The sequence below is a fragment of the Lontra canadensis genome, unplaced genomic scaffold (genome assembly GCF_010015895.1).
Source record: "Lontra canadensis isolate GAN:19392208 unplaced genomic scaffold, GSC_riverotter_1.0 scaffold63, whole genome shotgun sequence".
Classification (NCBI taxonomy): Eukaryota; Metazoa; Chordata; class Mammalia; order Carnivora; family Mustelidae; genus Lontra; species Lontra canadensis.
The window spans coordinates 1,573,419-1,587,787 of NW_022631057.1; the positions used below are offsets into that span (position 1 = coordinate 1,573,419).

Below are 14,369 nucleotides of genomic sequence, written 5' to 3' on the forward strand. Positions count from 1 at the left end.
GGATTCCTGTCTGGACCCCTCTTACAAGACTCTGTCGACTCCCTCTCCCACAGTGGCAGATGAAATGCTGCAAGTGTGACTCTAGGTTGCCTCATAATTACAACGGTCACCGAGTGGAGAATGTGGTTTCGTCCTCTGGCCCCATGCGCTGGTGGCAGTCACAGAATGGTGAGCTCTGGCCACCTCCAGGGGCCTAAACTTGTGGGAGGTCCCACAATGTGGGAGGTGGTTGGGGGGTACCCGGGAGCCCTTTTGGGTGTCCCAAACATTTCTTATGGTGGTAGGACATGTGTGGTTGACAGACCTTCTGCCTCTATATTTGAGGTCTCTCAGATGTTGTAGGTAGAAGAATTTGCTAGAAGTTGAGGAAAAGGTAAGAAGAGTGAAGAATGCCTTTATTTCCCCCCACTCAGTTGCAGTGAGCTTGTTGTAGGAGTTGAGCTTGTAGAACAGACACGTTGAAATCCTTTAGTGTGTTAGGGTCATCAAGAGATGATGGGAAGGAAATTTGGCCAAGGACAGGTGGGATCTTGAGCAGGAAATACAGGGAGAAGCACGTTGGTACCACTCCTCTTGAGAGGGAAACCAGAGGATGGATGTTAGCATTTCTGACTTCCCAGAGCTAGTAGAGTCCAGAGCCTTTTTTGGGCTGGGAAGGTAGAATTTCTCTGGTCTAAAGTTTCTACTTTTGGTCCTTCCAGATGTGAACCCTGTCTCTCTGCAGTTGGACCTGGACAGGAGGTTCCAGCTTCAAGACATCATGATGGATTTTAAGGTTTGCTTCCCGGGGATGGGAGTGGGTAGGAGAGGGGGGACCCTGGGGCATGTGGGCTTGGGCTTAGGGAGAGCACAGTGTCCTTGTATCCCCAGGCTTGGGTGATGAGGAGGTGGGCTCCACTTCTCCAGGCTGCGGGGACGCTTAACCCTGAGTCTGGGTCGAGGTGACAGAAGAGGCCCACTGCTGGGAGCACAGTGGCACCTCCAGGCCCCCTGTCCTGGCCATGCCGTGGTTATGGATCTGTTCTCTCTCCGTATCCTCCATCCTCAGCCTATCTGATCCGCTCAGCTCTGCTAAGTACGAGTTCCACTGGGCCTGGTCAGTTATCACGCAGTTGTATACATATATTCTTGGTATGTTTAATGCTTTTGCTGATGAGATCGAGTTTAACAAACAGCCAGTGACTGGCCCATCCTTGTGAAAGATGTGCTTTGGGAGCAGCACCCTTGGTGGGCCATTCACTGCTGTCACGTCTCAGAGTAACTTTCGGATTCTGCTTTTAGACCAACCTCCTGAGATACTCCTTTGGGAGGGAACATGTTTGTTCATTTGTCATAGCACCCCCCCCTTCTTTTTTGAGGAAATTTGATTTTATTCTTTCTCCAGAAATAGTCAAATCTTTAAGGATCAAGCTCAGTTAATAAGATTGGGTGAGCACGAAGGGTGATATCATTTTCAGGAGCTAAAATGAGCTGTGCATAAAAAGCAATAGGATCTGATTTCTTCCTTGGCTCCGAAAGTTAGCGCTGAGATCCTCTCTTCAAGAAAAGGTCAAAAGTATTTTGAGAAATGGCAGTATCACTTGAATAAATGCCATGTCTAAAGGGGACACCTTTGAAGGGCAGCATTCGTCTGGATGGATATTGTTAGTTACACTGCATGTGCATTACTCACTCATTCATTTACTTGTCCGTTCTTGCTACGCATACACTGAGCACTGGTTGTATGTTAGGTCGGGGGACAAATGCCAGTGGTGGAAAGATGAACAAAGCTAAGTCATGGTTCTCACATTGCTCTAGTTTATATTGGGAAGACAGGACTGATGAGGAGGTATGACAGGTGCTCTGATATTGTAGGAAATGGTGCTGGGAACACAGAGGGGTGTCCAACTTGGTCTGTCTTTGGCGGGGGGAGTCGCAGAATGCCCAGGAAAAGGCGAGCCTTTGTAGGACACTGATAGTCAGGCAAAGGGTGAAGTTCATTCTTGGCAAAAAGAGAACAACCCATAAAGAGGGAAGACCTGGAGGGGAGAAGCAAGAGGCAAGAAGGTATGTAATGGTAGGGGGGTGGGCTTGGTCAAAGGAATGCATATATAGGGTCTGGAGGGGGAAATGTGTATATGGTGGTGAGAAGTAGGGACGTGGAAAGCTGCAGGCTGGTGAGAGATGAGTTTACAGACATAAATGGGGAGGAGGGAAGTGGACTAAAGCTTCGTGCCTTCATTCAATGTATGACTGAGTGCCTCGTGTGTGCCAGATGTTGGGGTGCACCTGGAGCAAGACAGACAGGGGGACCTGTGATTTACTATAGTGGCTCTCAAACAGGGTATTTGGCAATTTCTGGAAATATTCTTTGTTGTCACAACTATGGGTATGCTATTGACATCTCCTGTGTAGAGGTCAGGGTTGCTACTAATTGTCCTGTGATGATTGGGACGGCCCCACAGGAATTAGCCAGCTCCAAATATTAACAGAGCCAAAGGCTGGGAAATCCTGGTCTAGGGGGAGAGGAATCAGAAGCAGCAAGCCAGATGATTGCAAATTGTGGTGACATTTGTGAAGGAAACAAACAAAATGCTGGGATGGGGTAAGGTGGGCAGAGTGTGGGCAGAAGAATGTGTGCTAGATATGTATGAAAAATCTTGGGAGGAGGCGACATTTAAGCTGAGAACAGAAAATGAGAAGGAGCCCACAAGGGGGAAGAGCATTCCAGGCAGAAGAAACAACCTGAATGAAGTCTCTGAGGAGGGAAGGAGCATGGTGCAGCTGAGGGCTTGGAAAGGTGGAGGTGCAAAGGGCCTGAGGTTTGCTGGGGAGACAGGCCCACATAGCACAGGACCCGGTCAGGAGTTCAGACTTATTCAAGAACGGGCAGGGGATTTGAATAGACATCTCGCCCAAGAAGGCATACCGATGGCCAGCAGGCCGATGAAAAGATGCTCAACACCATTAATCATCAGAAAAATGCAAATCAAAACTGCATGGGTCTATCACCTCATCCTTGTTAGAATGGCTACGATCCAAAAGACACAAGTATGTGTTGGTGAGGATGTGGGGAAAAAGGAGCCCTTGCGTACTATGGGTGGGAACGTAAATTGATGTAGCCACCAATGAAAATAATGAAATAATACAGAGGTTTCTCCACAAACCTATAATCTGACAATTCCACCTGGGTATATGTCAGAAGGAAATGAAATCCCTGTCTCGAGGAGGAATCTGTACCCTCCTGTTTATTGTCACACCATTCACAATAGCCCGAGACATGGCAACAAGCTAAGTGTCCACCAGCAGATGAACGGACAAAGAAAATGTAAGCCCTATCCATACGTCTGTCCATAATGGGATAGTCAACTATAAAAAAGGAGGAAATCCTGGCTTTTGTGACAACATACGTGGACTTTGAGGGTATCCCACTAAGAGAAGTCAAAGAAAGACAAACATCAGGTGTTCTCACTTATATGTGGGATCTAAAGAAACTGAACCCACACAGAGACTAGAAGGGTGGGTGCCAGGGGCTGGGGGGCAAGGGGCAGGGGATGGGGAGATGTTGGTCAAAGGGTACGAACTGCCAGCTGTAACACGAATAAGTCCTGGAGATCTAGTGTATAGCGTGGGGACTGTACTGAACAGTGTCTTAGAAAACTGGAAATCTTACATGTTACCATCACACACCCAAAATGGGGATTACGAGAGGGGATGGATGTGTAACTATGACAATAATCATTTTGCGGTACGTACATGGGGCAAATCATCACACTGTACCTCTGAAACTTACATATATGTCAATACTCTCTCAATAAAGCTAGAGAAAGGAGAGCAGTGGGAAGCTGGTCTAGGTTTTTTCTCAGAGGGGTGACGCCGTCCATGTGGTGTGTGGAGGTGGGTGTGACCAAGGTGAGAGTGAACACCAGGGAGGTGGGGGGGGCACCTGCCAGAGAGAGGTGAGGGGGATGGGCCGTGAAGCTGGAGACAGGGCCTGGTGTGGGATCTGTTTGGAGGCTGGGTTTCCGAACTTGGGAGCCATCAGCATAGAGACAGCATTGAGAGCCCCAGACATGGGTGGTGTCCCCCGGTGGGGGGGAAGGACCCCATGCGTCTTGTTGAGAGGCTTGTCCTTCATCTTTAGGTAATGCAGACCTGGGGGGGGTGTGGCGTGGGGGCCAGACAGTTAGCTAGGAAACCCTGTCAGTTGAGGTGGGCAGAGAGGGTTGGAGGGCCCGGACCTTTGGCTGTGGGATAATTTTCTGGCCTGACCGCTGGGTGGTGGGCTGAGCAAGGATCACATTCTTGTGGAGTGTAGATCACCTTTCTCTTGGTGTCCACGGTTCCCATGGGGGAAATCAGAGGGGGCCAGTGTTTGTCAGGAGAATTGGACCCAGACACCCTGAAGCCCACTTGCCCCTCTCACGCCCCTTCTCCCTCCCTCACTGTGATTCTTTTGGGGGAACCACCTGTGCATTTCCCTGCCCATTTTGGTGACCCCTTCTCTGGTGGCCCCTTCCGGCCAGTCCGCAAGGCCCCTACCTGGTCTTTGTCTCTGCAGGGGCCCATGCCCTCTGGGATGCTGATCGAGCGCTCCTCGGACTTCGGAAACACCTGGAAGGTGTACCAGTACCTGGCGGCCGACTGCACCTCCGCCTTCCCCCGGGTCCGCCAGGGCCAGCCCCAGAGCTGGCACGATGTCCGGTGCCAGTCCTTGCCCGAGAGGCCCAGCGGGCGCCTGGATGGGGGGAAGGTAGGTAGAGAGGACTCTGAAAAACAGGCACATGGTTGTGTGTGTGGCGGGGGTGGAGGGGGGTCCCTGACACCACATTACTCCCACAGTCCCCCAGCCCCTGGAGAAGAGATGGCCCCTCGGGGCGCCTTGCTGTCTCCTGTGCTTCCTGGCCACTCCCAGAATATTTGCTGTTTGTCCCCTTTGGTGCTCAGGAGGAATATTTCAAAAACATGTCGAGGGCACTGCATCACCCAACCCTGCCCTCTTCCTTAGCCGCTGCCCCCAGCTCCTTGGCATGGCCCATCATGGAAAGGGTAAAATCTATTCTGCTGCAGTGGGAGGACTTTGAGATGGTTAGTTTAGATTCAGGTGAGCAAATTACACAAATTGAGTTCGAGCTCTGATTTCACCTGGATAGGGTTGAACATAAGAAGGCTCTTTCTCAGTTTAATCCCTCCATCTGGCCCTTGGGGAAATTCAGGTACAAGCCATAGGTCCGGGTCACTGGAACTTAAGCCCCAAGCGAGAAAGAGAGAACTTGCCTCTAGAAGCAGCTCAGAACTGTCTCCCTGACACCTCGCACCTGGGGTAGGATTCTTTCCTAGCTGCCTTTCCCCTCCCCAGCCCCTGAGGGAGGCTGCAGGTTCTGTCTTCCCTTCACTGGTTCAGGCTCTCTCCCCGCACCCAGTGCTCAGCTCCCTGTGGAAGGTGCCTCTTGAGTTACAGCCCAGCCCACAATCATGTTAACTAACCACATTCCCTAGACTCCAGAGCGGAACACAGGACTTTTTCCCGATTTGTGGAGGGCTGTCATAAAGACTCTGGAGTCCCACAGAATGAGCTGTTTTTATGAAAAAGGGAAAGCATCGTGGAAATCGGGGTTGTTTGGAGAGTGGTGGTGACCACATCCATGAATCCTTGGGTCCTGGGCCTTCTCATTCATCCGAGGCGTTTGCAAAATTAGTTTCCCCTAAACCATCATGTGTACACTGTACATCTTACTATTATTTCTGACCCAAGGAAATCAGGAAATTCTTGGGATATCGCTTTTTTCCAGTGGACAGAAGTTTATCTACACTTGTGTGCATGCACACATGCACACACACACATACTTAGGGCCCAGTGACCATCTCACTCCCTCAGGGTGCTCAGCACGCCTCACATCCATGGTCTGTTCAGGGTTCCAGGCAAGGAGGATCTTTGAGGCAAGGATCTTTGAGACAGGGATGGAGTATTGGTGGGAAGGGAGACCTCCTCTGAGCTTGGGGTATCCCAAGTTTACCTCTTCCCCAGATCTTCCCTCCCCCTTTCTCTGTAGGTTCAACTAAACATTATGGATTTAGCATCTGGGATTCCAGCCACTCAAAGTCAAAAAATGCAAGGTCAGTGTGATTACTCCTCCTGCTTGTGGTGGGACTAAGGGTAGGGAGCAAAACTTGAAACTTGGGACTTGAGACGGTTGGTTGGTTGGAACTTGGATCGCAGAAATTTGCTGGTCTTTCTTATTTCTGTCACATGGTTGGATGTAATACTCACCTGGCTTATTCCATTGAGCAGATGGGGTGGTGAAATCAGAATTCCTTTCCTTATTCATCCTGCCCTAGGAGACTTGATTTTGCATCTAACTTCCTTTGTTTACTTTCCCTTGCCCAACCCCTCCCCCTCCACTGTTTGCCCCCTCTCAGAGCTGGGGGAGATCACCAACTTGAGAGTCAACTTCACCAGGCTGGCCCCTGTGCCCCAGAGAGGCTACTACCCCCCCAGCGCCTACTATGCCGTGGCCCAGCTGCGTCTGCTAGGCAGCTGCTTCTGCCACGGCCACGCCGCCCGCTGCGCCCCTCAGCCCGGAGCCTCCTCTGGCCCTTCCGCTGCAGAGCAGGTGACAGCCCCTGGCGGGAACGGCTGAGGGAGAAAGCCAGACCACAGCGGACATTCTGGGGGCCCCTATAAAAGAGGGGAGGGTGCTCAATTTAAGGCGTGGGTCCTTAACATTTTAGTGAGCGTGGAAAAGAGTCTAAGTAATGATTCCTTCAAAGAGCAGAGTTTTGTAGCTCTTCCAAAGCCTGCCGTCTGGCTTGGGATGGTTTGATTTTCAGTCACCTGTAAGCACATCTGTGGGTCTCGCGGGGAGCTTAAGGCGATGCTGCTCAGTCCTGGCTACACGCTATAATTTCCTGGGGAGCCTCTGTCCTTAGATATTCCTTTTTTTTTTTTAATTGTTTTTTTAAAGCTTCCAGGGTATTCTCAGCGCTGCCAGGGTGGAGAGGCACTGATTTGGGGACTCTAGTCCCACCTAGTGGCGAGGTCTGGGGCTGGGTGAGAGAAGAGAGTCTCCCATCTTGCTAAGTCTATCCCAGAGCCGCTGACTCAGATGCGGTGGCGATGGGAAGGGAAGCTCTAGCTTCACCAGCAACCCTGGTGCTTTTGCTAGGAAAGGAAATTTAAGAACCGTCAGGAGAGAGGAGAGAACCTTGGGCCCCGAGGCAGAGGAAGATGTCTTTTCGCTTTTCTGGAGCATGGGTCTTCGTTCTTCAGTTAACATCGAGAGCTCATTTGCCCTGGGGGTAGAGGGGCACGAGGCAGTCGTAGTAAAATGGCCTGCGAGGGAAACACAGGTGCTGGGAGCCCTGGGCAGCTTCGTCCTTCCCATGGCTGGGCCAGCCCCTGCCCAGGGCTGCAGAGGAGGCCAGAAGGGGACCAGCTCCAGGAATGTGTCATCCGTTAGGGCCTGGAGAGGAAGGAGCAGAACACAGGCAGCAGAGGACTCAGTGCGGACGGATGAGGAATACAGTGTTTAGGGGGCTGCGGGAGGCGGGACGGGGCACACCCAGCCCCAGGGGCTCTCGAATCTGGCCGCACCCCCATCCCTTGAATCACCGCTTTAAAATGTTCCGATGTCTGGGCTTTGTCCCTGAGATGTGGATCTGAATTGGGCCTGACAATGGTATTTTTTCAAAAGCTTCCCCCATGACTCTGGAGTTAAATCCAGGGTTGAGAGCCACGGAAGTGGAGGAACCAGGGAGGCCCAGTAGAGAAGGTGCCCTTCCAGCTGGCAGGATCTCACTGGTGAGGGGAGGAAGAAGGGAATTCCGGGTGGGAAGAAAAACATCAGTAAAGGCCAAGAGGTGGGGAAACATGGCTTGCACGGGGTACAGCTGGAGGTGCAGCTCGGCCCTGCTGTTCCAAGGGCAAGTGACAATGGGGCAGACGCCATCCAAGTCCTTCCTGTCAGGCTGAGGGTGTCGGGCTTAATTCAGAAGACAGTGAGCACGTAATAGCTATTCTGTCTTTATATCTTAATGAGTCTAGTAACAATTGATCATAACAGACCCATTAGCCAAGCAGCTGTGGTCAAAGATTGTTAGAACATAAATCTCCAGAGGGCCCACAAAGTTCTGGAATCAGAGTTTGCCAATAAGGGTGTCTGGGCACCTTCCAGGTGCTGCTTTGGACTGGGCATCAGGGGGACGTCCAAAGGCAAGGAGTGAGCTTTTGTTTATTTTTTTAAAAGACGTATTTATTTATTTGAGAGAGAGAGAGAGAGAGTGAGCACAGGGGGAGGGTCAGAGGGAGAAGGGGAGAGATTCCCAGGCAGACTCCGCCCGGAGCGCAGAGCCCAATGTGGAGCTGATCCCACGACCTTGAGATCAGGACCTGAGCCAAAACCAAGAGTCAGAGGCTCAACTGACTGCACTATCCAGGTGCCCCAGGAATGAGCTTTAAAAAGCCTAGTTAGAGGGGCACCTGGGTGGCTCAGTGGGTTGAGCCTCTGCCTTCAGCTCAGGTCCTGATCGCAGGGTCCTGGGATCGAGCCCTGCATCTGGCTCTCTGCTCAGCATGGAGCCTGCTTCCTCCTCTCTCTCTGTCTGCCTCTCTGCCTACTTGTGATCTCTGTCTGTCAAATAAATAAATAAAATCTTAAAAAAAAAAAAAAAAGCCTAGTTAGAGTACAAGGGCAGGTACATGCATGTACACATGTGTGCACACACACACACAGCCACACATACACAACAGCACACAGGAAGGCAGCTGGGAATGTTCTTGGAGCTGAGTGAAGACTGGAGGAGGTGGGGAGTCTGGACCCTGAGTGGTGGGGCGTAGAGGGGGAGGGGAGCTGGCTGGGATATTCCCATGTCCCATGGCTGGGACATTCCTTTGAGAATGATTCTTGCTAACTGGTGGCCCCTTTCCCAGGTCCATGATGTCTGTGTCTGCCAGCACAACACTGCCGGCCCCAACTGCGAACGCTGTGCACCCTTCTACAACGATCAGCCCTGGAGACCCGCAGAAGACCAGGAGCCCCATGAATGCCAGCGTAGGGTCCCGGACTCACCTCTGCCCCTGTAGTGGCTGGGGGGGGTGCTGGCCCTTCTGGGCCTCAGTGATCTCACCCGGACACTGGGAGAAACCGTTCTTTACTATTTAAATCTAACCTTGATCACACGCCTGTAAGGGAAGCTCTCCTTATTCTGTAGGGATGGAGAGTTTGGGTTGCAGCCACTCTCTGCCTCCCCAAACCTTCTCAGCCAGGCCCAGAGGGACCACGGCTGGTCCGTGCTCCCGATGCCACACGGCCTTCATGGTATCCCCAGATCCTCCCTCTTCTGTCCCCTACACTTGCCTTGGCCTGTGTAGGACATATCTGGTTCCTTACTTCAGAGGGCCTCCTGGAGTCAGGGCCTTTCTCTGCGTAATTGGGAGAAATAAGGGTCCCTAGCCCAGAGAGAGGCTGTGATCCAGCAGGAGATCCGTGGTGGCGGTGGTGGTTGGGGGTTGGGATGGATCATTCAAAGGGCTCCCTTTTTGGCCCCACATGGGTGTTATTCTTGGGTTGATCCCCACAATGGGAGTTAGGAGGCCTGGGTTTTTACTCTAGTCTGCTTTTTTACTGGGCATATAATCTTAAATGCATTACACAAGCCTCCCTAGGCCTCAGTTTCCCCATTTTCTAGACCTGAACATCTTGCAGAGTTGCAAGAGATAGATGCCAGTGTGTTAGTGTGGAACGTGCTTTGTGGACGGAAGCAGGGCTGCTCTGTGGGTCAGCCCCGGAAATCTCCTTTTTCAGGGTGCGACTGCAACGGGCACTCGGAGACCTGTCACTTCGACCCAGCTGTGTTTGCCGCGAGCCAGGGGACACATGGAGGTGTGTGTGACAACTGCCGGGACCACACTGAGGGCAAGAACTGTGAGCGTTGTCAGCTGCACTATTTCCGCAACCGACGTCCTGGTGTGCCCATTCAGGAGGCCTGCATCCGTGAGTAGGGGCTCTGGGGACCCAGGTATTATCCATCCACACTCTCCCTGGGAACACATGAGCCCTCAGGAAGCAAGAAGCCTTGCTTGTTTGTCAGGACTTGGGGACAGTTGTTTTGACGTAGCTGTGCACTTCTAAGCAAATCACTTAGCCTCTCTGGGTCGTCAGTCAGTCCATTGATAATTAGGTAGCTCTTATCTTGGACATAGGAGAGACAAAAGTAAATAGAAGAGATAGTTCCTGCTGTCAGGAAACACACACACTGTTTGGCAATGGAAACCACATACGACAAAGGCAGACGAAGCCCTTTGTCCGCATTTATGTGACTGCTTTTGCCATATAGTAGTGTGGTTTGCTCTGTAGTTTTCTCCCCACCTCCCCCCAATATTGAGAACTCCTCTGGGGCAGGGATTACATCCTCTATCCTCAGGGTCTAGCACCATGACAGTCACATAGCGGATGCTGAAGAAATGTTTCCCGAAGGAACGTGGAACAGCCAGGAGTGACTTAGCATGTCCACAAGGCCGGTGTGTTCACACAGAGAGCAGAGTAGACCTAACTGATCGGAATCAGGCGAGGTTAATCACAAAGGACTTTTTTGATAGAAGAAGAATCTGCATTTTGAAAGGCCTGCAAGAGGTCTGGGTGTGGGGGAGGAAGAGCGCTGGCTCGCTTCTGTTGCCGTCGCTGGGGTATGGAAAGAGTGAGAAAGGCAAGCCGACTTCTGTTTCCCGCAGTTACTTGCTGTGTGACTTGTCCCCACCTTTCCGGGCTGTCATAAGGGTTACACAGAGCAACAGGCAAGCGTGCCCAGCTCAGCACTTGGCACACAGCAGTCATTTGGGAAAGAACTTCAATAGTATTTAACATGCGCCAAACACTGCTCTACCTGCTTTTCATTTACTCATTTATTCCTCAGCGGGAATCTCTGAGAGTTGTATCATTGTGCCCATTTTAGAGATGTGGTAACTGAGGCCCAGAGGCGTTAAGTAACCTGACCAAGGTTGTAAGCTTGTAAGTGGTGCAATAAAGATCTGAACCAGGCAGTTTGGCTTCTACAGTCTGCTCTTCACGTTCTGCTTTTCCTCTTTATGTTCACTGTGGTGGATGCTTTTGTCTCTCAGCCTGTGAGTGTGACCCTGATGGGGCGGTGCCAGGAGCTCCCTGTGACCCAGGGACCGGGCAGTGCATGTGCAAGGAGCACGTGCAGGGGGAGCGTTGTGACCTGTGCAAGCCAGGATTTACAGGACTCACCTATGCCAACCCGCAGGGCTGTCACCGTGAGTAGGGGGACCCAGCCTGTGATAGCAAGGGGAGGATGAGGTGGGCCCCCAGCCACCAGACTTAGCTCACAAGGCTGTATGCTGGGGGCCGGGTGCCGTGTCCTGGACGTCCAGCAGATGGCAGCGCAGGACAGGTTTGGAAGGTGGTACTAAGTCAGCTGGAGGGAGGGAGGGAGGGCTGGTGGTCAGGTGTCAGGCAGGCCTCCTGAGTCAGCCAGGTTATCTGGAAAGAACAACCCTGCCTGGTTCTTTCCCCAGGCCGGGTCCTCTCCCTGATGTGTGTCCCCTAGTGGTGTGTTTTGGTGGTTTTGTGACCTGAGTAACCCTTTGTCCTGCAGGCTGTGACTGCAGCGTCCTGGGGTCTCGTCGGGACATGCCATGCGATGAGGAGAGTGGGCAATGCCTGTGTCTGCCCCACGTGGTGGGCCCCAAATGTGACCAGTGTGCTCCCTACCACTGGAAGCTGGCCAGTGGTCGGGGCTGTGAGCCGTGTGCCTGTGACCCTCACAACTCCCTCGGCCCCCAGTGCAACCAGGTACAAGAGGGGGTGGTCCCCTAGGTCCCTCCACGGGAAAGGGGGCCTGCCCACCTGCCTCTGTCTCCCGTGCATGCTGCCCAGAGTCAGACTGGGCTGCTTCTGCCCCATTCTCCTTGGGGAGGCCACCGGATTTCCCTCCTGGTGTGGATCTGAGCCTTCCTCGAGCCATTTGGGGCTTTGACATCCCAGCCCATCCCTGAATAGGTGTCCTTGTTTTGGGGGCACACCTTCTCTGCGGGTGGTCAGCGTGTCCTGGACCCTGTGTGCTGACCAGGGATCTGGGACCCAGGCCCTGATACCAGGACACGGCCGGGCCTGCAAGGGACGCTCCCTTACGGTGCTCTCCCCCACAGTTCACAGGGCAGTGCCCCTGTCGAGAAGGGTTTGGTGGCCTGACGTGCAGCGCTGCAGCCATACGCCAGTGTCCCGACCGGACGTACGGAGATGCTGGCACAACGTGCCGTGGTGGGTGCCTTACTGAGTGGGGGGGACGCGGGGGCTCCGGGGGCGAGCGCATGGATGGGCAGTGCATAGAGGGCGTGCGGCAGGGTCTGTGGTGGGAGGACATCCTGTATTGGAGCGTGTGGGGTGGGCCCTGGCAGCCCCCTGAGAGCGTGTGCTCCCCGCCACTGCTCCAGCCAGCCCTAGGGCCCCCTGGCGTCAGGCCAAACGAACCCTGTCCTCCTGACTGGAGGGTGGGGGGTGGCTTTACTCCCTGTTTCCCTGAGAGAGCACTTCCCAGAAGCCATCTCTGGGGCAGCAGCAGGGAGGGGAGGAGTTTCCTCCTAGATGGAGAAAGTGAGTCCTGAGGGGAGAGGTGTGGTTTCCCCAGAGTCTGTTTGACAAGCAGCCCGAGGAGCATGGGACCTGGAGCGTGCAGACCCGGTCTGGTCTTAGCGTGGCCTCTCTCTTGCCAAGTGGCTGGGGCCAGCAGCTGTGCACATGGCCTCGGGTTCCTGAGGGCCCGTAGCACTTAATATCCCTGTGCCTGTCGCCGTCTACACGTGTTGGGGAAGGAGCGTGGTTAACTCTGTCACAGAGCGGCTGTGCGAGCGGGGGGGTGTCTAGCTGAGGGCGGTGCCTGGCACACAGTAGGTGCTAAGCGAGGGCATGCTTTCGTTGCTGCCCTTGCCGTGATTTTGCTCTGGCCTTGACTGTCTGCTGTTCCAAGTCCTATCAATGGGCCCTGAGGTCAGGCCTTGCTTCAGGCTCTCCCCACCACATGCTTTTGGTTTCTGACTCCCCACCCTGACCACCATCTTTTCCCACTTTAGCCTGTGACTGTGACTTCCGGGGAACCGAGGGCCCAGGCTGTGATAAGGCCTCAGGCCGCTGCCTCTGCCGCCCTGGCTTGACCGGACCCCGCTGTGACCAGTGCCAGCGAGGCTACTGTGACCGCTACCCGGTGTGCGTGGCCTGCCACCCTTGCTTCCAGATCTACGATGCCGACCTCCGGGGCCAGGCCCTGCGCCTCAGTGGCGTCCGCAATGCCACCGCCGGCCTGTGGCCGGGGCAGGGCCTGGAGGATCTTGGCCTCACCTCCTGGATCACGGATGCGAAGAGCCAGATGGAGCGGATCCAAGCCATCCTCTCCCGTCCTTCAGTCACCGAGCAGGAGGTGTCCCAGGTGGCCAACACCATTTTCTCTATCAGGTAAATTTCCCCTTCCCTGCCCAGCATCCAGAAGAATTCCGTCATGCGGGTTCACATAAGTGGCGCATGCTGGTCCTTCGTTCCCTGGCATAGCCCTTTACGGTTTACAGAACATTGTCACATGCACACTCTCTTTGAACTATCACAGCAGTCCTATGAGGTTGGTGTGCTGGGTGTCATTACTTCTGTTTTGCAGGTGGGGAAACAGGCACAGACAGGTGTGGGACAGTCACTCGGCCACTAAGGGGCAGAGCTGGGACTCGGAGTGCAGGCGGGAGTCCCAGTGTTCTTTCAAGTGCCCGGTGCTGCCCGTGGGAGAGAGTCAGCTTGGGATTAGTCACCCTGGTGCAGGGCATCTGAGAGGCAGGGGCTCTAAAAATAACTTGTATTTGCCTTTGGAATGGGAGCGGTCCCACCCACGCCTCCTTCCTACCAGCAGAGGCGCCTTCTTAGGTTTGGTTCTGGAAGTTTCTATAATTAGTTTGCATTCCCCACACATTAGCTGATTTTTCAGTGCCCAGAACCATCCAGGTGTGGGATCGACCTTAGTCTTAGAACTGAGTTGGTGTTTGGTAGGCTGAAAAAGCAGGCATGGAAGGGTGTCCATGGAGGGACATTCTGTGCCAGAGCAAAGCCTGTGGGTAAAGAATGCAAAGCTTGTGGGAGGGAGTTGGCGGTTGGTAGACCAGCAAAGGGGATGGGGAGAGAGGAGAGCTGAATGGTTGTGGGCCAGGGCTGGTGGATCCTGACCCCATTTGGGTGGAGACCCCCCCAACAGCTGTGGGTGCTCATGGGGAGGTGTGGGCTGCAGAGGAGAGACCTAGGAGCCTGGCAAGCAGGTGGTATGGGGGGAAAGCCGATGTCAGGCTGCAGCGACTCAAGGAGGAGGGGCTCATGGAAGCCAGCTCTGGGAAGGTGCGGCAG

The 14,369-nt window shown here is 53.7% G+C and overlaps 1 protein-coding gene across 1 annotated transcript in view; it reads left to right on the plus strand.

Moving 5' to 3' along the window:
* Window positions 1-14,369, plus strand: part of LAMB3 (laminin subunit beta 3) — a 41,155-nt gene that overhangs the window by 16,599 nt on the left and 10,187 nt on the right. Inside the window, exons 6-16 of the mRNA XM_032878116.1 lie at window positions 54-168; window positions 702-775; window positions 4,541-4,732; window positions 6,033-6,096; window positions 6,400-6,593; window positions 8,909-9,029; window positions 9,783-9,971; window positions 11,096-11,251; window positions 11,593-11,789; window positions 12,146-12,257; window positions 13,067-13,445. Coding sequence (XP_032734007.1) covers window positions 54-168; window positions 702-775; window positions 4,541-4,732; window positions 6,033-6,096; window positions 6,400-6,593; window positions 8,909-9,029; window positions 9,783-9,971; window positions 11,096-11,251; window positions 11,593-11,789; window positions 12,146-12,257; window positions 13,067-13,445 — 1,793 coding nt within the window. The remainder of the gene's footprint in view (window positions 1-53; window positions 169-701; window positions 776-4,540; window positions 4,733-6,032; window positions 6,097-6,399; window positions 6,594-8,908; window positions 9,030-9,782; window positions 9,972-11,095; window positions 11,252-11,592; window positions 11,790-12,145; window positions 12,258-13,066; window positions 13,446-14,369) is intronic.